This window comes from Barbus barbus (genome assembly GCF_936440315.1).
Source record: "Barbus barbus genome assembly, chromosome: 16".
Classification (NCBI taxonomy): Eukaryota; Metazoa; Chordata; class Actinopteri; order Cypriniformes; family Cyprinidae; genus Barbus; species Barbus barbus.
In genome coordinates this window covers 3,188,997-3,215,116 of record NC_136744.1, presented here as the reverse complement: position 1 = coordinate 3,215,116, position 26,120 = coordinate 3,188,997, and the positions used below count along the sequence as shown (strand labels likewise).

Here is a 26,120-nt window from a genome sequence, read left to right as displayed (position 1 = left end):
CACCTGACCACTGGATTTACAAAAATAATTTCAGGTTTAAGAAGCGTTTCAACACTGCATCAACTACCGATGAACCCTTTTTTTATTTTTTTGGAATTATCACTCATTTGGTAATTTTACCATGTATTCTTTGGAAGGCGTTTGTCTTTCAAACACATTAAAAAGCACAAATTCACCACTTTTTGTCATTTGATCCTCTTTCACCTTTTATATTTTTATTTGAATTACCCGAGATTTTAAAATAAACCTTTTAATAATGAAGTATCACATTTGCATGTTAATATTTCTCTAACATTGGTTATGGCCACATGGCATGCAGGTAAACAAATAAAATACTTTTTTTTCAGTAAGCGTTTTATTTCGATTCATTTTAAAATGTAGTTAATTAAACATTATGATTTAATTATTCTCTTTTCATTAAACTCATAAACCCCCTGCATGAATGAATGAATGAGGCATTTATCTGGCGTTTTATTGTGCGTTGCAGTACACCCAAAGTGCTTTACAATCAGATTACAATCTCTCTACCACCACCAGTGTACAGCATCCACTTTCAGCCACAGGGCAACAGCGCCAGTGCGCTCACCACACCAACTACAGGTAGAGAGGAGAGAGAGACAGAGCCAATCCAGTCGATGGGGATTGTTTAGGAGGCCATATTTGATAAGGCCCAGAGGAGGGAATTTGGCCAGGACACCAGGGTTACACCCCTACTCTTTACAAGAAGTGCCATGCGATTTTTTATTTTTAAATTAATAGTAGTTCTTCAGGAGGTATGACAGAATACATTAGTTATTGATTAGCTAACTGTTACTTAACACAATCATAAAATTGTATTACATACTGATTAGTTAACAACTTCCCTAGTAGTTAACAGAGTTAAGTGTTAATGACTGTTAGTTCTTCAATAATTCCTTATTAGTTATGCAGTAAGAAACAGTATTTCAACATTCATTAATCTTAGGTAATTCCAATATTTAATAACACGTTGTTAAAATAGAAAGTTGAAACTTATTTAATGAGCTAACGATTGTATTTTTTTTTTTTAAACAAAGATTAATAACTTCTGTAGCAAATGTAGCTATTGCTCATTGTGAATGTTAATGTATTAACTAAGGTTAACTAATGAGATCTTATTGTAAAGTGATACCTATTGGTCTTTATAATTCTTTTGCACTTTAATCAGTGCAAAATTTTTAACTTTATACATTTTTTGTGTATTGCTTTATTGTATTTAAATGTTCAGTTATTTTTGTTAAAAGAAAAAAGTTATTAAACCTGTTATACTGTATTATGACAATACTTTTTTGCAACTAAATTTCAATACCGTGATAATACCGTATACTGTGATAAAAGCATTAGCAATTAATTGCAACATGAAAATTTGATACCGGCATATCCCTAAAGCAGACTACCAGTTCATTCTTGTACACAACACTCGTCCTGTTACCTGCTTGCAGTCCCGAACAGAAGGTGGATGAGAAGTTCTGCAGGGACACGTCTACATCCGTGGTGCTGTGCAGTCCCAGCAGCCGGGGCAGCAGCGCAGCTAGAGACTGCACAAAGAGCCGGGCGCTCTTTTGGTCTGCTTCCTGGTTCTTCAGCAGTTTTAGGGACAGAGCAGCCGTCCGTAGCATACGCTGCCCAGGACAGTCCCGTGGCGTCTGCTCTTCGTCAGCGAGAGAGCAGTTATCAGAGCCCATATCGGACACGTCGGAGCGTCCCGAGTCCTTTTCTGCAGCCATGGAATACTGATCGCACGAATCGAACTCTGTTCGCGACAGCTCCTGCTCGTCCACACTGAAGTTGCTTTCGCTGTAGCGTGATCCGTGTGAGCGCGCCCGAGACTCCACAGACAGAAAGTTGGTGATGTCAGGGTAGGCCAAGCCGTGGCTGCGCTGCACTACATCAGGAGGGGCCGCACTGGACGGGGCTTCTGGGACGCCGCGGTTTCTTACACATTCTGGTAGGTCCAGGCGCACTCTCGCTGCAGCTCCACAGGTAGAAGGTGAAGGTAGGCGCGGTTCCTCCCCGCAGTCCTCTGGAGTGGTCTGGCCCATTTCCCCTTCAAGAGTGGTCTGACCCACGTCCCCCTCCAGTGTGGTCTGGCCTGTGTCTGTGGTGACGCTGATGCTGATGTCAGGGCTGCGTTCAGTAATGCTGTTCTCCCAGGCGGCGTTCTCAGAGGAAAGCACACGCCGCTGCCAGCGGAAGTCAGCTTCGTTGAGTTCTACAGACTCGCGCATAGACTCCACCCCTTCCTTTAGCTCATCCAATCGCCGCAGCAGCATGCGGGACTGGTCTTGCTGCAGGCCACGCCCCTGGCTGAGCTCATCTAATGCACCCAATAGGGCACAAGCACAGGAGACAGAAGAGTAGCAGGCCTCAATCCCTCCCTTCATGCACGCTTCTGTTATACCGTCCATTACCCTGAGAAAATAGGAAAGATGCTGACATTTATTGCTAAAACTACTTAAGGAACAGCACCCACAGACTAAGACATCCTTTTAAGGCTAATTCCCACTGTATGGTCATAGGCCAATAAACATATTTGCCTGGATTTTTCAGATTGTTGTAGGATATCAGAGACCGAATCAGACAAATTTAAGATTCGATCAGAACATCGAAACATGGAGCCGAAATTCCAGAGGGGCCCCAAGGCTGTAACAGGACGTCATAAATCAGATTCAGCTTTTCTGAAGCAAGCGAACCAACCAACTCTTTCAGTGAGCAGCTTGCAACATTAAAACAAGAGGAACACTTATTGATAATTCCAACTCAGGAAGGAGACTGTCAAATTTAGGTAATCAAGACTGATGGTCAAAGAGATGGCCATCACATGTGTTCCACAATAGAAATTACGAGCTTCCCTAGACTGACTTTTCCCCCACAAAGAAGACACAGACCAGACTGAAATTCCTTTGTTCACAGAACATGTCCCTATGTCCTACACAGAGACTTTTCCATATGCACCAAAAATTATCTTAAAAAGGACTTATGAGCAACTAATGATTTCTATGCATAACTCCATATTATGTAACCCACACATTAGAGTATCATGTTTTAATCACATATTATGCATGTCTTTTTAATTGTACGGCCTAAGAGTTCATATTCATGTTTAGTATGGGTGTGTTTGAATCTTCTTGCTTAAAAATAATTCTGTCAAATGTATCATCTTCTGGTTATAGAAATCACATCCAAAAGTATATTTTGCAAGAGCGTGTAAAATTCGGACCATGTGACTGATACATGATTTATGTATTGGGAGAAACAGAGCGACACCCCTAGCTAAGATAAGGTCTAATTGGTCAACACACCAGTTGGGAGGGGTCCAAAAGTAGAGTTTGAAAACGCAGGACACCATCAAATCCCTCTTTTTCCCTCTCTGCTATTCTAACTTTTAGCCATGCCTTTTTTCATTATTTTCTGTGTTCGAGCGCCATTCCAGCGTGCTTCGGCCTTATTCTTTTACTTTAGTTTCTTTTCTTTCCGTTGAGATTCGTGTTCAAAAGTTAAATTTGCTGCAAAGTCCAGTTTGACTGCACCCGCTTCAAACTTCAACTAGCAACTGAAACCATCTCCAGCCAACACCCAACGATTGGCTTCCCAAGACATCACTACAAACGACCACTGAACTGTCAAGTAACTTCCAGATATTTGCTGAGCTGGTGCATTTAATACAAATTTTTGCCTCATTGAGAAACTCAATGCGAGAGTTAAATAAGTGATTGATGGTTGTTCAGGTCTATGCAATAGCACATATTGCTGTAAACTTGGGATTTCACATTTTCATTCTCTAAACTCATCCTTTCCTCACTTTCTCTCTTTCTGCAACGTGTGAATGCGTGTGTTCATGTGTTAGATGTGTTAGCCGCTCTCATCTTCTTGGCTGTGTGACATCACACAGACCCAGGCCCCTCCCATGATTGTTGATTGACACGGCCATCTTACCTTAGACCCACCCTGAGTGAGCTTTAACAGTCCGATCGCTATTGTTTCGATGCCAGAGCAGGAGTAGACAAGAATGTCTCCTTAGCGATTGAGGTATTTTATTGGATGTAATAATGAACATAGCAGTTGTCATTTACTGTCGACATCTGAGCCCCTGAAGACGCAAAGGATTACCTTTGTTTTTGAAGGGAATGCACCCCCCGATCTATCTAAATGCGTTTATGTTCGCGCAAATCATTTGTGATCCAGCTTCACCTCCAGAAGAAGCGAGTATTTAGTTTAATGAATCTTTGCAAATCGCCTTTCCTAATATTGTGCTAGTTAGCAAGATCCGTGGCTAAAGTAAACACTCTCATGACGGCTCTTCACCCCACAGAAGAGAGGGGCGGGGTTAGCAGAGCTCATTAGCATTTAAAGAAGCATGCAGTAAAACAGGTTGCTGTGTGCAGAGCTGTTTTTGGCAAAAAGGGGTTGTTTTACACTACTATTGAGAAATTTTAACCAAAGTATGTTATAGACTTTTCATTAAGACCCTAAAGAATCATATCAGCTTGTGGAAAATGGGCATCCGATGACCCCTTTAAGGCTTGTAAGTTATCGGCCACGGTTATGATTGATTAACGTCACTGCATAGAAAGCAGTATTAATGCCCCCTTACTACTGCATGTGAGTGTTTTGACAACATAATTAAAAAAATAAATACATAAAAAAAAAAACCTGGAGTCATTTCCAGACAAAGCATTATGAAATAATTGACTTACGGTTTGTGATGCAGCAGCAGTCAGATCTAGTACCACTTCATCTTTCAACAAATGTTTCTTTGTGAACTCTCCATGACACTGTGCCTCGATTACAAAACAAAATACTCCAAACACTTCTCTGACAAGAGCTGGGGTGCCATTAAAAAAAAAAAAAAAAATTGTCCACTTGTTCCTAACGCTGGGATCCTTATGATATCTGTACAAAGACGTGAACGAGCTGTTTAAATTTGATTTCTCCTGTCATGACCTCTAAGTTTTTGGCCTTCGTCGCGTCGTGGAATGTCTGAGAAGTGACATACTGAAGTGATTGTCGGTGTTGGTCACCATCTGTTTATGCAGTGTGAAATAGCCTTAAAATGCCTGAATGTCACTGAATAAGACACAAAATATCTTACAGTTTGAGAAGATCAAGATGTGACTTCCTTTTTGAGAAAGACCGCTTTCTTGTCTCAGGCTCAATGACGCACGGGCCAGCCAGGTCAAACAAGCGCTGAGGACTTCCCACAATCTGGAGGGGGTCAAGGGGTATAACAGCATGTTTATTAGTACAGAAAAACCTGAGTACCCAAGGGGGCGGTAGAGTTTTTTTTCCATGTCTGTGGCATAAAATGAGAATCTTCTGAAATGCAGCGGCACATGAAATTGAGTATGCATAGCCAGAAGCGTTTGAAATATACATATGCATGGAGTATGTTTCACCACATAATTAAAAAAAAAAAGTCTGAAGAGTTTTACTATTTAGATCATTGTCATGGAAGAGATGTTACACTAGAAGTATGGCAGTGTGTATACTAAGTGTGAAGATGTCACCTCTTTCATAATCTTGATGGCCTCCACTCTGTGCTGGGGTGGTGGGTAGAGCAGAATACGGTGGTACAGGGACTGCAAAACAGGCTTCATGGACTCGACACAGCTCACCAAACGGACTAACTCTGCTGCCACATAGCAGATGGTGCGAACGACTGGCCCGATCATGACGGGAACACTCGATGAGCAGCCAGAACCTCGGCCTTGATCCAAGACTGCTGTCCCCGGTGCTGCATCTGAGTCCTGGGATTGCCCAGCATGGGCAGAGGTGATGGTTTTATCACTTGCTGGGTTTCCCATAATCACCACCAGAGTTGGACACAACTGCTTCCTGTGTGCAAATAGTAGGCATAATTGCAGCATGTTTCTCCAGAATCATAATAAGACCAAAGTAACAGACTGAGATTTATGCGCTTTAAAGAAATAGATGTGTTTATTGTACAATGCTAATAATTATATATAAATGTTAGCTAATGAATAATGTTTACATTTACATGTAATTGTTGTACATGCACATTAAAGGGTTAGTTCACCCCAAAAAGAAAATTGTCATTAATTACTCACCCTGATGTTGTTCCAAACCCGTAAGACCTTCATTAATTTTCTGAACACAAATTTAGATATTTTTGATGAAATCCAAGAGCTTTCTGACCCTCCATAGACAGCAATGATATTACCACATTCAAGGTCCAGAAACGTAGTAAGGACATCGTTAAAATAGTCCATGGGACAGCATGTGGTGCTGCTAATGTAGAAAAATCATGCACTGCGCCTTGTTTACGAGCAGAAGAAAGCATGTGCGTGTGTTAGGGCTGGGCGATAAAACGATAACGATATGTATCGCGATAGACACGTGAACGATATCAATAAAAAATGTGTTCGATAAAACGTTCGATATTTTTTATTCTTCGTCGGAAGAAAACAAAGGCTGCGAAGCAAGTTTGGTTGCATTAACAAAGGCACTCGCTCTCTGGTAACCTAGCAACGTAGGGAGTGACACACTAACAGCCAATCATGTAACAGTATCATGTTTGGTTGCGCCATATCGTTGTCTCGTGTCTAAGTGCGCACGCGCAAAAAAAAAAAAAAAAAAAAAAAAAAAAGTGCGCACGCGCGGCTGAGAGTGCACGTCTGCAGCCAGACCCTATTGGCTGGTCTGCTGGATTCCTCTTCATAAGCAGAAAATGAGTGCCGCAGCGAGCGAGGAAATTGTAAATAAAAGAGAAAGTCAGCTCCCAGTATGGCAGTTTTTGGATATTATAAGTCTGACCGTAGTCAGACCAAATGTCGTCTGCAAATTATGCAAGACCACGAACTTGATGTACCACCTTAAAAAAAAATATCAATAATTATCGATATCGACCGATATGAAACACTGATATCATGATACAGTTTTCAGCCATATCGCCCAGCCCTAGCGTGTACTTCATAATGGCGGAGGACAGTCCCAAGAGCGAAAAAAAAAAAATTGTTGAATAAAGTCATTTTTGTTTTCTTTGTGCACAAAAAGTATTCTCAAAGCTTCGTAAAATTACGGTTGAACCCCTGATGTCATGTGGGCTATTTTAACAATGCCCGTACTACATTTCTGTGCCTTGATAGTGGTAGTTCCCTTGCTGTCTATGCAGGGTCAGATAGCTTTCAGATTTAATCAAAAATATCTGAATTTGTGTTCCGAAAATAAACAAAGGTCTTATGGGTTGGGAACGACATGATGGGGAGTAATTAAATGACAGAATTTCCATTTCTGGGTGAACCAACCCTTTAAGTAGTCATTTATTTACACTTGCAATCACATAGTAAAATGAAGGCTATCAATTTAATGTTAAAGTTTTTTCAAAAATGCTCACAGTGTTTTTGAAACTATGGCTCCATTTCTCAAAACTCTACACACAAAACACACACACACACAACATACAAAATGTCACACATCTTGCAAAAGCAAACACTTCTTTGAAAACTGTTTTAACAGTGGTTCTCAACCTTTTTCCGGTTCCCACAGTTGGCCCCACTATGGTCCAAGTGCAAGTCTCACAGGCCGCACACGTCATTTACATATTACGTCATCAATACAAACCAACCAGATTTATAATATTATTTATAGCCTAAATATTATGATATCTAAACGATTACATTTATTGAAATAAATAAATCTACTCACCATTAATAAAACACCTGATGCTGTCGGGAGCTGACCAATTTTGTGAAATTCTGCTCGAAAGGAGTAACAGCACAATGAAGTTGCGATTGTAAGTTGCGTGTAAGAAGCGCATTGAAGCGTGACTCGACACGCCACATTGCAGAAAATGTGCGTTCAGAAATGTAGCCTATGTTGATCCAAATATGGGAAGCATTTTAGAATTCAATAATCTGAGGTTCTCTCCAGAGTTGTTTTGCCACATTTCTGTAATTAATGATGATTGATGCGTAGTAGCTTATGGGTGTTTATTTTTACCTGAACATCTTCAAGTGAGTGGCGGGGCAAACCGAAAGTTGATGCCGAAAGTCCAGCACTCTCGTCACTGCTGATGCTGCCACTATTCTTGTTTGAATGTGTTCCTTTGCTGGCATTTTCCACATTTCGTTTTCTCCCTTAACAAATTTGTTCATTCTGATTCTCAATTTTACAGAACTAATGGCTGCTGATACCTATTTGAATTTAATTCTGCCAAAGTGCACGCTTGTAAGTGTTCGCTAAATGCGTAACAATGATAACGTTTTAACGGTCACCAATATCAAATGTCACAAAGAAAATGAAGGGGGATCAATCACCAGTGAATAGCTTATTTTATTTCCTTTAGAAGAGCATAGAACTTCAACATCAAACATTACAGGTGACTGGACCACATTTTGTTTAGCAGTGCTATCAGTCTGTTCATACTTGGAGGCAAAACCCTTTTAAAGGTCTAATCAGATATAAAGTCCTAAGTTACACCAATGTCCTTAGTTCATCACAGCGTTGTAGATGGTAGGATACTACAGGGATAAGTCCAAGATCATCCACGGCAGTAGTCCATAATGTAATTCAGAAAAAATTCCAAAGTTGAAGTGAATAGTAAATCAGAAACATTGACCAGTTGAGATGCCCTCAAAATCAGGTGAATACAAAAACCCTCTAGACAAACAAAACAAACAATACAAAATGAGGTTCAGGAAGCAAAGTACATTTCCCATTATAAAACCTCTGATAATATTAAAGAAATAATAAAGCAACTTATACTGAGATGTAGAACACAAAGGTTCCTCAATAAGGGTTTGAAAAAGAATGGAGAGCAAATACTCCCAGCTCACATGTCCTTACTCAAACCTCCCACGCCTCTTATTCGCTGATCTAGAAAAACTTGACTAACAATGTCTCCCTTGTGCCCCCTCATGACTGGGAGTAAAATTACCACTTAAATCACAGAAGTAAGGTAACCGCTTACTAGATCTGTTATACACCCCCCTTTTCAGAAGAAGGCCTGACCTGGCCGTAGAACCTTTTCAAATTTTCTACATGGTAGGTCTCAACCTGCTTGGGGTCGGTTGACATCTCAACTCTGTAATTTACATTATTCAGCTGCTTTAAAACTTTGGCAGGACTTTGCCACTTGGGAGCTAACTTGGCTGTAAATGCGTCCCCTGCACGAGACAACGGGTGAGCCCGAACCCAGACAAGTTCCCCTTCTTGGAAGGTTTCTTGCCATCTCTTACGGTTGTAGTATCTCTGTTGTCTGCTTTGAGCACTCATGACATTCTCTTTCACTCTCTCCAAGAGTGATTGTTGGCGTTCAATAACCTCATATGCAGATTGGTCAGGATCAGGAGAACGATATTGGAATAGTTCGAGGGGCCCTTTCAATTTACGTCCTAGAGCAATCTCTGCTGGAGTGTAGTTGGTACTCTCGTGCCAAGATTAATTGATTGCAAACCTGAACTCATGGATCCACTGGTCCCAATTCCGATGATTGTCCTTGACGTATGATGCAATCATCATCTTAAGAGTTCTATTCACCCTTTCTGTCAAATTAGTCTGTGGATGGTATGCAGTGGTGAGGGAATACCTCAACCCACTTGCTACAGTAATCCACAATGACTAGCAAATACTCGTTCAGCTTCATGCTTCTTAGAAACGGACCCATAAGATCAATGCCAACCATGTATCCAGGTTCTTTTACAGGAATAGACTGAAGGGTTCCAGAAAGTTTAGTTATACGCGGCTTGTGTTGCTGACAGACTTGGCACCGTTTGCAGTAATCCCATACGTCCTGTAGAATTTCTGGCCAATACACCACGTTGAGTAATCGACGTAATGTTTTCATGCGCCCAAGATGCCTGCTCAAAGGATTGTCATGTGCAAACTGAAGAAATTGCTGCCATAGATCTTTTGGGATGATTAATTGCAAAGTATGCCCCTTTTGTCCATCAGGAAAACATCTGAACAAAAAGTTATTTTGTTCAACATAGCAGATCCGTTGGGGGTCAATAGGGTTGAGCTTTGCTTCATCCCACAAAGGTTGCAATGATTGGTCACTTTTCTGGCTTTGACCAAGTTCTTCCCAGTTAATTGGTAAATCTCCATTCACATCTTTTGCTTGGCATACTGCAACACATCCGAGTGGCTCTTCTTCAGGAATCGCACGGGACAATGAATCAGGCACTACATTACATCTCCCTTTCCGGTATCTCACAGTAAAGTCAAATCCTTGGAGTCGGATAGCCCACCTAGTAAGTCTTGATGTTGGGCGAGGATGGTTAAAAACCCAAGTGAGTGCGGCGTGATCTGCAAGTACTACAAAAGGTCTCCCTTCCAGGTACTGTCGCCACTTCTCAACCGCCCAGACCACAGCAAGGCATTCTTTCTCTGACACGGCATATGATTTTTCTGCTCCTTGAAGCAGCCGGGAGGCATAGGCAATGACATGTTCTCCTCTCTCTGACTCCTGAGTCAGTACAGCACCAAGTCCGATGTCACACGCATCAGTTTGCACCTTGAATGGTCTACTTGAATCTGGTGGCATGAGAACTGGGGCCTTTTGCAGGGCATCTTTCAAGTCTTCTAAAGAATGTTGGCACTCTTCAGACCAGTTCCACGGTATCCCCTTCTTCTTAAGCGCATGAAGTGGGGCAGTACGTTCTGAAAAATACAGAATACAGCGATGATACCACCCTGCAAGACCTAAGAATCGCTCAACTTCTTTAACATTTTTGGGTGTAGGAAAATTCCTAACAGCATTCACTTTGGAATCCTCTGTCTTGATCCCTTCCTCTGATATGACGTGTCCTAGAAAAGTCAGTGATTTTCTTACCAATTTACACTTCTTAAGGTTAAGTGTTAAGCCAGCTGATTCCAATGCAGCAAACACCTTCAGATTTTGGAAGCGTTGTTGAACGTCTTTGTAGTATACAACAATGTCGTCTATGTATACAAAACAGCATTTGCCTATAAGATCTTGCAGGACTTCATTCATCAGCCTTTGGAATATTGCTCCAGCATTTTTCAACCCAAATGGTAGACGAACCAACTCATACTGGTTGTACTTGGTGACAAAAGCAGTTTTTTGGATACTACTCTCATCCATCGCCACTTGCCAGTATCCACTCCTAAGATTCAGCATTCAGTGCGCGATAATCCACACAGAAATGCATTCCTCCATCCTTCTTGTGTACTAGCACTACTGGAGCAGCCCATGGGGATTGTAGATGGCTTATTTTGTTTACTGTGTTGAGAGGTGCTGAAATCGCGTTTGGTCTCGTACTGTATCGCATATCTTGTCAGTGTGTGCACTTGCTTGGCCATTTTTAGTTGATAAACAGGAAAGTGGGTCCAGCTGAATTGAAATGGTGATTTGTTGGATTGGTATAAAAAAAAAAGGTTATTATACCGCGGCAGCGGTCGCGGCAGTCGTCGTGTGAAGCCCTCTTAGTGTGAAGACCGAAGAGTGTAAAGACCATCAACTCTACCGTGCGACTCCACCGGGCAGGGATAGAAGCATTGCTTTTTATTTTAGTTTTTTCATTTATATGTTTATTATTGAAATCTTATATGCATGTGTCAATTTTAATTTCTTTATTTTCTTAAATATGTGGGTATATAGTATCTATAGAGTTGTAACTTTTAGTTTTAGTTACTTTTTCTTATTTGTAAGTCGCTTTGGACAAAAGCGTCTGCTAAATGACAAAAGTAAAGTAAAAGTAAAGTAAGATGGCCGTATTGAACCTTTACTCAGCATGGCTTTGACTTCCACATCAATGAAGTTTTGCTTATTGACTGGAACGGGGTAGGCTCTTTTACGCACTGGGATAGAGTCGCTAGTTATGATCTGGTGCTTAATGATAGATGTTTGGCCCAACTCATCTGTACAGACAGTCGGCCAATTCAGCAGCAATCCCTCTAAACGCCTCTTCTCTGTCCGGGAAGCATCAGCAAGATCTACTAAATCCTTAATAGCACTAACAGTGTCACTCGATACTTGCGCTTTTGGCTGTGCACAGTATATGTTAACCATGGGCAGTTGGTCATAGCAAGAGAAAGGGTGTACGGGTTCCTTCTGTCCAGGCAATGAATATATGGAGGTGTCAAAGTCCAACTCTCCAACTTGTAGGGTACACTCCCAGGTTACTTCACGTAATGCCCTCTGGATGTGTCCATTGGTCAGGGCAAATGTCTGTCCCCGACAGGACTGCCAAGACTCGGCCTCATCCTTCCATCTTCTCCACAGTGACTCTTGGATTAAAGAGTATAAGCTGCCTGAATCCACAATGGCTTCACAAGGCTGGTTACGCAAAGTTACAGTCAAGGTAAGAAGTTTGACATTACCTCTTGTTAACAATGCCATGCCGTGGTTCCCTGGCTTACCTCTACTGGACTTATCTGGGCCCCCTTTCCTAAAGGATCTTTCTGCCTGCCTTTGCTTCCAGAAGGCCCTTTCCTCAGCAATGTCTCGCTCCACCAAAGTTCCTGTGCGCACCAGGTCATCAAAGGTAGTTACTGTTCTTCTTAAAATGCTTGCAAGACAGCATTTATTACAAATTATAAATTACAGTTTCTCAAAGTAGCCTGCAGAATCTCTTTTTCAGTCATTGTCGGTTTAAGTCTAAGACATAAGGCCGATACTGGAAGGCAAATGTTCAAATATCCTCATCAATCCCTTGCTTTCTCTCTCGTATCCTCCTTTCTGCTTCCACCTCGTGATCATCGGGTAGGAAGGACCGCAAAAATGCAGCCTTGAACTGACTCCCATGTTTTAACATGTGCCTTTTCGGCCACCCACCAATCCTTGGATGTGTGTCAGCACAGATGGCAATGTTGCTAATATCTCAGCATCATTCATGGGACATACAGCTAAATATTCTGCGCACTTCTCTAAATAAGTTATTGGGTCTTCATCTACTGTGCTCCCAAACTTAGGGAATTATATTTTTACAGCCATTTTGCAGCTGGTGTAGCATGGGAGTTAACTGTGCATCTGGTGTTGATGTAATAGTTTGTGTAGAAGTAGCTCCAGGCGTAAGACAAAACAAGGACTTGAGATGGTTGTCTCTCCTTTTCATGCGATCCATCACAGCTCTTCCCATCTCTTGGAGTTGGTCTTCTAGAGATTTCTTCAGGAGACTACATTTCTTTTCTAAAAAGTCAGTAAGTTTCTCCTCCAACTCTGTAAGACTTTGAGTGTCAAGAGATGACTGAATGGTCATTCACTTTGCCAAATCTTGCATCTGTCCCTCTACAGCAGTCAAACGACGGTCATACTGCTGAACATATCTTTCATCTCCCTGGACACGTGCCACACTCTCTTTCTCCATCTTGTCCATTCTGAATGCCAATTGACTTACCCTTGTTGCAATGGTCAGACTGATCAAACTTTCATCATCCTCGTCCGGTGGTGGTGGATGTGGTAGACAACTTGAGTCATTATCCTCTTCTGGAGCAATCGCCCCTCCTTCTGATTCTATATACAAACTGCTGAAGCAGTGTATCAGTTCTTGAACTGGCTCACGTCGGGTCATGAAAGGTTCAGAAGTACAGTCTGGATCCATTTTGGGAATAGACTCAGTGTTGTCTCATGCAGGAGTTTCTGCCAAGAATAAGACTAAAAAAAAGATGAAGCAACTATCAATTACAAATGCTTCCACAAACTGTAACCTACCACTTGGGTGAACAAATGGGGAAAAGATTGATGTTGTACATGGATATATTGGATTGACATAGCATATGATTGATTCAAAGAACATCCATTCAATTCACTCTTCAGGAAATTTGCTAAAGCGGTAATCAAAGTCCCTGTTCGGGCGCCAAATTATGTAACGGTCACCAATATCAAATGTCACAAAGAAAATGAAGGGGGATCAATCACCAGTGAATAGCTTATTATATTTCCTTTAGAAGATCATAGAACTTCAACATCAAACATTACAGGTGACTGGACCACATTTCGTGTAGCAGTGCTATCAGTCTGTTCATACTTGGAGGCAAAAACCTTTTAAAGGTCTAATCAGATATAAAGTCCTAAGTTACACCAATGGCCCTAGTTCATCACAGCGTTGTAGATGGTAGGATACTACAGGGATAAGTCCAAGATCATCCACGGCAGTAGTCCATAATGTAATTCAGAAAAAAAATTCCAAAATTGAAGTGAATAGTAAATCAGAAACATTGACCAGTTGAGATGCCCTCAAAATCAGGTGAATACAAAAACCCTCTAGACAAACAAAACAAACAATACAACATGAGGTTCATGAAGCAAAGTACATTTCCCATTATAAAACCTCTGATAATATTAAAGAAACAATAAAGCAACTTACACGGAGATGTAGAACACAAAGGTTCCTCAATAAGGGTTTGAAAAAGAATGGAGAGCAAATACTCCCAGCTCACATGTCCTTACTCAAACCTCCCACGCCTCTTATTCTCTGATCTAGAAAAACTTGACTAACAATGACTCCCTTGTGTCCCCTCATGACTGGGAGTAAAATTACCACTTAAATCACAGAAGTAAGGTAACCGCTTACTAGATCTGTTACAACGTGAGTACATAGATCTGCTCATTTTTTTAATAAATATATGAAAAAATTATTTTACATAAAAACAGTATAGCTTATATTTGTTTAGTGCATTTTTAAATTAATGTAAAAACTAAAATGAATTGTAAAGTTTTTTTTTTAAATTGTGTTCAGCACATAGACTAACATTCAGCATGGTGGGCCGCAATTGGATTCGTGACGGGCCATGGGTTGAGAACCACTGGTATAGATTGAGATAGAGAGATATATATATATATATATATATATATATATATATATATATATATATATATATATATATATACACACACAAAATATGCATACAACATAAATATACACACACGCACACAGACAGAATACGCATAAGCCAAGTCAGAAAGTCAGCTTTATTTATAAAAATTATTTCTAAAAAAAATAAATAAAAACAAAATAAGAGTTTTGATTAAATGAAGTGAATAAATGATGTATAAGTGTTTTCACACATGATCACTGTGTGTAGGTCATCAGTAAATGAGTGTGGCATAAAAATTGCAGTGTTTCTCAAATTAAACAAAAGAGCTGTTAGTTTCGAATGATGTGTGTAATGTAGAGAACTGTGGTTAGAGTTTTGCAAAAAGTTTGTTTTACAATATCAAACTGAGTTTAAGGCATCAAGTATGACTCAAGTATGACAAGTAGCCTCAAGTATGACTTTTAGTGTCTCAGCATTTAAAAAAAAAAAAAAAAAAAAAAAAAAAAAAAAAAAACTAATTTAAAGCAATTAATTTCAAATTAAAAATGAAAAGCAATAATACTTGTGCATAAGCTGAGCTACTTTTAACTACATAAAGTGCAGACGCCCTTGATTTAAATATGCAAAGAGAACAAAGACATGTCTCACCAGATGAGGTCAGTGAAATTACGATGCAGGTGCATTGTGGGAGGACAGCTGCTCAGCATAGACAGAATACACTCCAGGTACAACAGCTGCAGCAGCTGGTTTTCACTAAAGAAACACACACACCCACACATTAAAACACTAGATACATGTCGGAAATCACATACTGAGTAGGTAAAAAAAAAAAATTGATTGGAACTAACTTCATGACCATTAAAAATATATGTTCTTTATAGTATGAATGTGTGCAATATGAATGAAATCCAGACACACTACATCCACCATGTTGGCTTGGCCATGTGACCTATGCATCACTTTTCTCCCATTCACAACTCCTCTCCTGTGGCTTCAAGGGATACTAAAGTGTCCACTGGATGCTAACTATAGAATCTTGGTGGAAGTAGTAGGTCATCCTGGTACTTTTCGATTACTGTTTTATACTCCAATTAATTCGGACATACAACAATTTCACATTCTATATAATAAGGAAGTAGGCATATTCTTGACAAAGGGTAGAGCAGATTGACTTTGAGTTCTTGCTCAAAGTCAAAATTAACTATACTATATTTTACACTTTATATGTGAGGTGTTTGAAATTCACGGTCACAATGCTAATGTTTATCCTCCAAGTAAATGGGATTTCTATGCCATTTTTTGTTCATCAATAAAAAAATAATTGTAAAAACAGATTAGAAAAGTATTAGCAAATCTCTCCTCAACAATACATGTGATTTGAGGCATCATTCACACTGTCTGTCAGATGTTTCTGCAATACTTAATAAAAAAAAAAAAAAACTGCAAGACAGTATCCCTCTAGAAGCAGGATTGTACACCCCGGGTTACAATTTTGCTATTATACTGCAAGTAGGAGCTACAGTAATCTGAGCAAACACAGCTAATAACGCTAGTCTAATAACAACCTAACAACAAGTTGAAGATATGTAAAGCTTACTTGGAGACAGACTCCAGTTTGTCACAGAAAACAGTGAGCACCATAACAACATCTTCATACAGTGCATCGGTAGTGGGAGACAGATCTGAAAACATGAACATATACGTAACTTACAATTAATGGCAATTAAAACTCAAAGCAAGCAATTGAACGATGCCCGTTTTGTGAATATTAATTATAAATCAGACTCTGTATGAGAAACATTAATGAACTGCACATAAGCTTCTTATCTAATCTATTGTGTAGTTTTATGCTTATTAGATTACTGTGATCATCTTAGCAACATGCTCATGAAGAAAAGGACCTCTCAGAAAAAGGTTGGGAACTTGTGCCTTATAAGACAGATACGCATGTATGTATGCATGCAGATTTTAGATCAGAGTCAAGATCAGTGACAGCTGCTATCATCAGTAAATGTGATATACTAGTTGAGCTATGAAAATGGTTGTGGAAAATTATAAATCAGACAGATTGATGGATGAGTCATGCTGAAAACCCTGCCTTTGCCTGGCAACCGTTAATACGTTTTCACGGCTTATCGATTCAGCGTACCTTTGTGCTGGTGGACAGGTATGCAACGTTCCTCACCATCAACACCCTAGAAAAACCCAACCAGACACTTTTATAACATCAGTTCATTCTTAACATCCTAGAAACATATGAGAAGTCTAAAAATGAATAAAAAAAAATAGTCACAAGGGAATCTTTTGCAGAAAAAAAAAAAAAAAAAAAAAAAAAAAAAAAAGACTATAGAATGTCACCCTTGACCAATCACATTAGCATATTTCAGAGAGCTGCGTAATAAGAAATTATAGACATGTGCTTGCGTTTAATAAAGCTCTGTGAAACGGTCACGAAACATGACTCACTGTGTTTTCTTGTCTATGGCGTAGTTGTAGGGTGAGGTCTCCAAGAATCTGACTGAGGGTGGCCCTGACCGCTGTGTTGATACTGCGTTGATGACAACTCGATATGTATGTCTCAATACACACCTGAAACACACAAAGATGCAACAAATGCTAAAATCCACCACAACAAACAGCATTTGTTTTGCTGCAACAACAAAAGTTACCATTCTCATGTTAGATCATTTCAGATATTTTACATGCCAAAAGTGAGACAACTTCAAAACAACTGAACATTAGCATTTTACAATCACATTTGTGAACTGGTAAGACTATGCAAACTGGTTTGATAGTAAAGTCTGTAGTTTGCAACGTTACTTTATCTTTTCCCAGTTTAATATACTGAGGCGACCATCTCTGCCTTCAAGCCCTGTCAGAACAATCATATTTTACGAGATATGAATACACATGGAAGCTTGAGTGGATTGATAAGTCAACTTCTGACACAACCAAAGTTATTTTTGCAATTGTGTTCGGAGCTACTAGTACCACAGAAATTACACACTTTAGTGACAAAAATAAAATGCATTTCATAAAGCTCTCACACAAAGAAAAAGCAAGAAATCTTTTATTAAAAGATCATGAGTGTGTCATGAGAGATTAAAAAAATAAATAAAGTAAAATCAAATGCAATGGACTTTTAAAAAATCTGAACTTTTTCCATGCACAGAATTTTGAGGACGACATTGCAGTGTAAACTGCACAAAAAAATGAAGTGGTTTATAACCAAAAAAGGCCAAATCTAAAGCAATTGGGCATCCATGGAATGACTAAATAATTGCTGTTTACAAGCAGTCATCATCAGGCATGATCCAGTCATTTCTACAAAATGCATAAACATTGCTTTGCCTGAAATTGCTAATAGAAATGGACCTAAACAGACTCACAGCTGTAACTGCAGGCAAAGATCTGACCTAAAAACAAGGGCACAATGAATTGAAACTAGAGAAATTCTAAAATGCTGCAATAGAAACAACATTAGGGCTCTAAAAGTACACTGCCTTTCAAAAGTTTGGGATCAGTAAGATTTTTTGTGTTTTTTTTTTTAAATGGAGTCTCTTACGCTCATTAAGGCTGTATTTATTTGATTAAAAATACAGACAAAAATGGTAATATTGTGAAATATTATTGCAAATTCTAATATTGGATTCCTAATGTAATATACTTTAAAATATAATTTATTTCTGTGATGCAGCTCTGAATTTTCATCAGACTTTACTCCAGTCTTCAGTGTCACATGATCTTTCAGAAATCATTCTAATATACTGATTTATCATCAATGTTAAAACTGTTGTCCTGCTTAATATTTTTGATGATACTTTTTTCTTTGATGAATAAAAAGTTTAAAAAAAAGCATGTAGTCAAAATAGAATTCTTTTCTAACTATATAAGGCTTTACTATCCCTTTTTAACTATTTAACATGCTTGCTGAATAAAAAAATAATAATTTCTTAAAAAAGAAAAGAAAGAAAAAATTACTGACCCCAAACATTTGAATAGTAGTGTTTATTGTAGCAACATTTTTTTCAGCAGGGTTGTTTTTTACTATGACATCATAGACAGCGGGAGATCTATTAAGCTGCATTCACGCACGGATCTCTTTTGAAATATAAGAAGTAATGTGGTTTGTCCTGTCCGTTTAATCCCTCAAGACATAACTGGCTGTGTTTACATTCATTTTGCGTCATAAAACCATTTTTTGAGACACAAGTACATTAAACCACACGGAGTCACGCACAGCCGCATGCGCGAGCATCTATACAAACAAAGCGCGCGTCAGCATTTGAAATTAAAGCAGCCTTCTGTTCTTGAGGTTCATATTTTAAATATATAAGTCCACTGCATTCCAAACCACATAATGATGACTTTACCGACGGGCGAGACCGCACACTTCACACAGCGCATCCTGTAATTCGCTTCAACCATTTCGAACTTTATGAAAGATTATTTTACGGAAGGTTCGAGTGGTGTATGTGTGTGAGGAATTGGAAGCAAGCAGAATGCGGGTGTTTCTAAAGCAAACTCAGCATCATCGCACATCTGGTTAAAAACTAAGCTCAGAATCGTTGGAGAGAGAATCACGATGGATCCATGTTTTCTCCCACCCCTAATGAGCATAAGAAACTTCTTTAAAAAAATCTTACTGATCCCAAACTTTTGAATGGCAGCACATAAATCCCAATCATTGTCTCTATAGAGAAACTTCTGGCAAAATTCCCAGTGAAAAACTACACTAGCCATAATACCGAAGAACGATCTGCCAATCAAAGAAGCCGCTGTCACCACACACTCCTAAAATTAAATAAAAATTAAAATTGCTTCCTCAAAGAACCTTTAGTGAACAGTTCTTAAAAGAACCATTTTGTCTTAGTGTGAAGAATATTTTAATAATCCAAAGAACCTTTTTCCACTGTAAAGAACCTTTTGTGGAATGAAGAGGTTCCATGAAGGTTCTTTGTGGAACCATTGATGCCAATAAAAAAAAAAACTTTATTTTTAAGAGTGTAGAAGACACACAAGGGCACTGAAATAGTTGGCCTTCAGCTCCTTACCTCTTAAAGGGGTCATCGGATGCCCATTTTCCACAAGTTAATATGATACATTAGGGTCTTAATGAAAAATCTGTAACATAGTTTGGTTAAAAAAAAAAAAAAAAAAAAAAAAAAAAAACTTTAAACCGGTCAAAAATAGCTCGTCATAGCAAGCCGTTTTGTAGCATTTTCCTTTAAATGTTAATGAGCTCTGCTCACTCCGCCCCCCTCTTCCGAGCCACTGTTTACTTTAGCCACATTCATTGTGAAACTTGCAAACTAGCACATTATTAGGAAAGGCGATTTGCAAAGATTCCTTAAAAACCCTTAATCTCACTTCTTCTGGAGGTGAAGCTGGATCACAAATGATTTGCGCAAACATAGACACATTTAGGTAGATCAGGGGGCACATTCCCTTCAAAAACAAACATAATCCTCTGGGTCTTCAGCGGCTCAGATGTCGGGAGTAAATGACGACTGCTTTATTCATTATTACATCTAACAACAGAATACCTCAATCGCTTAATCGGAGACATCTAGTCTTCTCCTGCACCGGAGTCCACACATTGGCAGACTGATGACCGCTCACTCAGGGAGGGTTTAAGGTAAGACTTGTCAATCAACTCTCGTGGGAGCGGTCTGTGCAGAACTACGTCATTCTGACAGGAATCTCAGAACAGCCTGATTTGAGGAAGGGGATTTTAAAATGGGGATTTAAAAAAAAAAAAAACACTGGGTGTATTTTTATCATTATAGGATGGATGTGTACACACACTTCTAAGACACATGTATGTTCAAACAACTTGTAAAAGTGAATTTGGCATCCGATGACCCCTTTAAAAGAAAGAGAGGCAACTGGAGTTCATTGATAAATACAAAACATTTTTGTTTGAATGTAACAGATTTGATTGATTGCTAGTATTAAAATAATAATCCTGCTCCGTGATGAGTTTATGCTGCTACATCTCTGTTAGGCCTCAACAAAGTGACTCTGAAAAGGAATCTTCCATTAAGCAAACAGAATGACTGACCACAGAGCATCTGCCGCTCTGCCACGCTTGGTCATGGAAAAAGACTCTAAGACGTGGCATCTGTGACCACTCTTACCTGTAACCATAGCAATGAATGACACACTGTTGGAGGCTAGGAAAACCTAACAAAAACATTTGCCTTATACAACATCAAAAGAGCAGAGTCTTGTGAATTGAAAACCACTTGCTTTGACATTCTGTCATCAAGCGCAGTGACATTCAGACATTATAAGCGTCTAAATACTTAATGTGTCTGCTGTATGACTGGACATGCTCTGTCAGAAAGTGCTTGCTTTTGCCTCATTGTTTACGGCCTGCTCTCTGGGGCTCTTTGGAACAGTCCTGTGTGAAAATAAGTGAAAATAAGTGAAGTCTGGCACAACCAGACCCATTTACACATCATGATGAGCTTTTATGAGCTGTTTATGGCAAACCAGGGGCAACAAAGTTAAAAATGCAAAGGAGGGGGAGGAACGCGATATCCACAGACACAGTGGGATCTTAGCATGCAACTGTTTTTGTTTGTGCAAATACAATTTGCATAATGAATAAAATCTGCATGGTGAATATCTAAGATTTCCCATAAAATGACAATCCCTCAGCAGAAAAAAAACAGTGGTGTGAAGCAACAAGTGAACTCACATACAGCCCCTCTCACACTATGAGGTTGAAAAGGTGACAAAGATGCGAACTTGCGAAGCACCCAGACACGGTTTTATTTTTATATGCAATCAACTCTTGGTCTGGTGTTTTCACAGTTACCGCAGTAAAATAAAATATATATAGACAATGCAAATACTATCATGATGCATAAATACCTTAGCGGTAAAAAAATAGTGGTAATGTGCCTAATTGCTATGGAAATGAAATAATAATAATATAAAATAGCGATCCTAACAACGAAAAAAAAAATATATATATTTTTTTTTTTAAATCAGCAGAGGACAGGCAAGGGAAGGCTCAATAGCTATAACGTTATATAATGCTTCTCACTGTATAAGTTTGACCCAAAAACCTGTGATCCTGACCAAATCACCGCATCGTCCTCATCATCGTCTTCACAGAATTATAGCACAGCCGTCTTTAAGAATAGATGCCCTCTGACAAGGACTTTAATGAGAGGGTTGCCAGATTCACTTTAGATTAGCAGTTTTCTGTTGGCCATCTCATTCTGTCATCTCAGTTTTTATCAAAAAAGCAGGTCTTACCTCAGCAATTCTCAAGATGTTGTGGCCATTGATCTCAAAGGTAGAGGAGTAGGTGACGCAAAGCAGGACCTACAACACAAAGAACTACAAAACATTAGCCATTTAATATAACAGCTGCTTGGCATGAAAATGATTTAACACTTCTGTATTAGAAACAGGAGATCAGGAACATGTGCCTGTAATTCTGCAAATCCATGCAATTACACCACGGATGCAGACACTGAATCGATTAAGCCTGCTAGATGCAGCACATTATTTTTTGACTCTGACTAAACATTTTCTCCACAAACCACTTCTGACAGAGCAGACGTTTGTGAGGATGAGGGTTCAGACGAGCACGGACCTTCATGACCTCGACCTGCAGGTCTTCATGTAGGGTGGGCGTCACCCTGATGGCTTCCAGGATCTGACTGAACAGCTGCTTCTCTGGAACCTCTGTTTCCACAGCAACAAAGCAATCCTCGCAAAGGATCTTCTGTCAGTGCCACAGGCCAAAAAAACATGCAAATTGCTGAGCATGAACGATCACATCACATTTAAAAAAATTGAACATTGCTCACCTTACCATGATTGTAAGCTGAATTGTTAAATATGTCAAATGTATGTTTACATTCGCTGAAAAAATGGGAGTGGTTTCAAATCTTGCCACCACAATGCTAGGCACTCGCTGTATAAAGAACTACTAATTTAACATCAAAGCCTGCAAAACTGCTGTGAATGCAGTAAAGACCTATCATGGTAAGCTACCTTACTCTATTCAGTGAAAAACTGTAACAGATCTAATTATCTCAAATTAATGCTTTAATGGTCTAAAATTATATTTGATACATTATTACATTGTATGTAATACTGTTACATGTACAGGTTTTTTTTAAGTCACCTTGTCAATTACAGTGAAAAAAATAAATTGACATTTCCAAAAAAAATTGACACTTCACATTTGATGGTTTTTCCACTGAAATAGCCATGTTTCTCCTTATTAACCATTATCTCTCGAGTGTACCTAAATCATTTTTGTGTCTGTGAAATGTATGCGTTTTAAAAAATGTATAAAGTTTAGTAATAAGCACACCTGCATTCCTGTGAGGGCAGTCTGAGCCAGTTTAGTGTTTTTAGACTCCAGTGCCAACTGAAGAGGGAACAAACACTTCTCTCTGCACAAAAATAGTTTGCACTTAACACACCAGAACATGAAAGATCCGACTTATGAAGACTTTGCACTGAAGCGCTTTCTTATGTCACTCTTACTCCCTCTGATGAGTCAGAGATCATCTGGATATGAATAAACATAAACGAACCTAAGATAGTAACCCATTTCAAAGTTATAGTCATGGCAATACTTATGGAAGAAGAATATTTAGTCATTTTACTACTTTAATGCATTTTCACTGTGTAAATGAAAGGTTTAAAAATAACGAATGCTATGCAAGACTTAATAAATGTGCCTTTCTATTGATTTTCATGGATTATGTCTGTGTGGATCATGAGGATGTGAGAATGTATGTTGAAGAAATACAAACATTATATTAGGAATCAAAACACTTGCCTGAGTTTAGATGGTGGTATTTTAACTGAACCATTCTGAGCCTGAAGGGTCTCTGTAGAAAAGCAGGAAAAATGAGAAGAAAATTTGTGTATAATATTCCAAAATTAGAAAACAGGGATCAAAAAAACACCTAAATGGTACGAACACAAATGTTAACACATGAACATCCTTTAAATATGATTAAATGTACTTTGAAGCTCCATCATTCATTCAAATTGAAACCAAATCAAGCAGAAATCCCAACAACCTCACATTAGAAAACTACTCCAGATCAGGCCTCGCTATACTGTCATCTGAGCTCTTCATTGATCCTGTAAAGTGAGCCAGAGTTACCCAGCGCAGCAGCAGTTTTGACCCCTGATTTGTTGGCACAGCATGACTGACAGTGTGTGAGATGTGCAATGCAGAAACACTGAGGGTCAGCTGAGGTCTCCAAGCTCTGCATCATCTTAAACTATAGTGTGGTTTACATTAGAGCTGCTTTTGCCCATCCACTAAAAGCCTATTAGTTTGAACACAATACAAGAACAAGCCTGCAACACTTTTAAATACTTGTTATATTAATGATCACAATAAATAAGAATGTTTTATAATAAATACACTGAAATTAGTCAAACTAGTACTAGCAATATTGCTTTTATTTTTATACCTTACTGTATCATCTTGAAAGTAAACAGCTTAGGTGAAAAAAAAAAACTAAGTATACGTTAAAAAGATGAAATTAACCATTAAAACAGAAGCTTCCTTATGGAAAGTCGTTTAAAAATACTGTGGAGTTAATTTAAAGTCATGCTAATTTCATACTGAATGATAATCATATTCATGAAGGGGTATATTTGATCATATTCCAAGGTATAACCATGGTACATGTCCAAATCATATTATTAACATGATTATAAGGCTTTTTTCAGTATGCATTTTAAAAATAAGGAGCTTTAAATGCACACATGCAATAAACCCAAGAAATCCACTGGAAATAAAATGTTTATATTTCGCTCTTCAGGAAACGAATCTGCAGTTTGACAGCTTGAGGAAAACACATATCTACTGTAACAGCTGTTACATGAGGATTCTGCTCTGAACACACATCCCTGAGAGGCGGGCACGCATGTGCTCTCACAGTGCACTTATGTCGTTGTTGTCAAACATTAAAACACATTAAAACATCGCGTGCTTCGTTGCTAGCAGATTGAACACCGACAGGTGCATCTTCTTACCGCGCGCGCCGCCGCAGGAGTCCCGGATCGCTCTGTGTTTACTGCCCGATGCCTCCTTCTGAAGCTTTCGGAGAATCTCCTCCATTGCGCTGAAGATGACTGAGAAATGTTATGTTGAAATGATGCTTTCAGGCCTCCTGCCTCAGGCTCAGCATCCCTCCAGTAAAGATGCGTCGCACTGTACGTCAGTTATTATTATAAGCGGGGAAGCCGCTGCTATTTAGTAACATTGCAAATAATATAAAGGTTTCGACTAAATTAAACTGGACATCTAGGCTTTTAAATGCTTTCTAGTGCAAGCGTCTGATTTGTAAGGTGGGTGAGCAGCGAATTAAACTACTATGACGAAGAATTACTGATTAATATCATAAACCACGCCTTCGTTGTTGGAGGAAAATAACGCAGCGTCACCATTAATCCATCTAATTAATATGCTATGTCTTTCACCTTTGACATTGGAAGGATGCCAAGCAAATTAGCAAAATCTGATACATATTTATGATGTAGCTAATGTTTCGCCATAGTACAAGTGTAATAATTTATTAAATGGGAGTGAGGTTCGATTCGATATGGATGGCCACATTACTCAAAATTAAATAATTAAATAAATGTTGAAATATATAAATAAATGAATAAGATGTATTTAATAATTTATTTGTATATTTCAACATTTATTTCATGATTTAATTTTGAGCAAATTGTACGGTGGCCGAGAGAGCTCAAAGCGCTGCAAATAGAAAAAAAACACCAAATTAAGAAAACAACTTTGTCAATTTGACAACACACGCGCCGCAAATCATAGATATATATATATGACAACCAAAAAAAGAAGCGCGCTGCAAATACAATTCTTTATTTGTTTGTGTTGCGAGCATTTGCAGCACCTGCTGTAACATTTATGTTTTCTTGATTTGGTGCTTTTTCTAATTGCAGGTGTTTTCTGAAGTTGCAGCGCGTTGAGCTTTCTCGGACACCGTAAATTTGGCCCTTCCTTTTTATTTTATTTTTATCCACCATTTTATTTGCAAATTTAATGATAATAATAAAAAAATATATAATAATAAAAGAAACACGCCAGACAGCTTGTGGTATGAACCATGCCGTTATTCCCGTTCAGACCACTCTTAAGAATTAGAAAACGCGAGTAAATTTGAATTTAAAACAAAAAGCAGTTTTTGTAGTTTTTGTCTTTTTCTGCTCACATTAAAATATTTTGATACTGGTGAAATAAGGAACATTTGATTTCACACTGACAAAAATAATCACTCATTCTGCGATGAGACAGACGGGGAGACTTTTATTTTGAAACCCTAGGACGGATGTTGTTT

The 26,120-nt window shown here is 38.8% G+C and overlaps 1 protein-coding gene across 1 annotated transcript in view; it reads right to left on the bottom strand.

The window, feature by feature from the left end:
* Positions 1-24,877, bottom strand: part of LOC306882066 (brefeldin A-inhibited guanine nucleotide-exchange protein 3-like) — a gene marked incomplete at its 5' end in the record, with an annotated part of 74,021 nt that extends 49,144 nt beyond the window's left edge. The window contains 12 exons of the mRNA XM_079436512.1: positions 1,451-2,430; positions 5,111-5,223; positions 5,526-5,853; positions 15,406-15,510; positions 16,355-16,439; positions 16,907-16,952; positions 17,224-17,346; positions 22,030-22,098; positions 22,373-22,504; positions 23,102-23,179; positions 23,572-23,627; positions 24,793-24,877. Of these exons, the coding sequence (XP_079292638.1) occupies positions 1,451-2,430; positions 5,111-5,223; positions 5,526-5,853; positions 15,406-15,510; positions 16,355-16,439; positions 16,907-16,952; positions 17,224-17,346; positions 22,030-22,098; positions 22,373-22,504; positions 23,102-23,179; positions 23,572-23,627; positions 24,793-24,877 (2,200 nt within the window). The remainder of the gene's footprint in view (positions 1-1,450; positions 2,431-5,110; positions 5,224-5,525; positions 5,854-15,405; positions 15,511-16,354; positions 16,440-16,906; positions 16,953-17,223; positions 17,347-22,029; positions 22,099-22,372; positions 22,505-23,101; positions 23,180-23,571; positions 23,628-24,792) is intronic.
* Between the last annotated feature and the right edge of the window lie 1,243 nt (positions 24,878-26,120).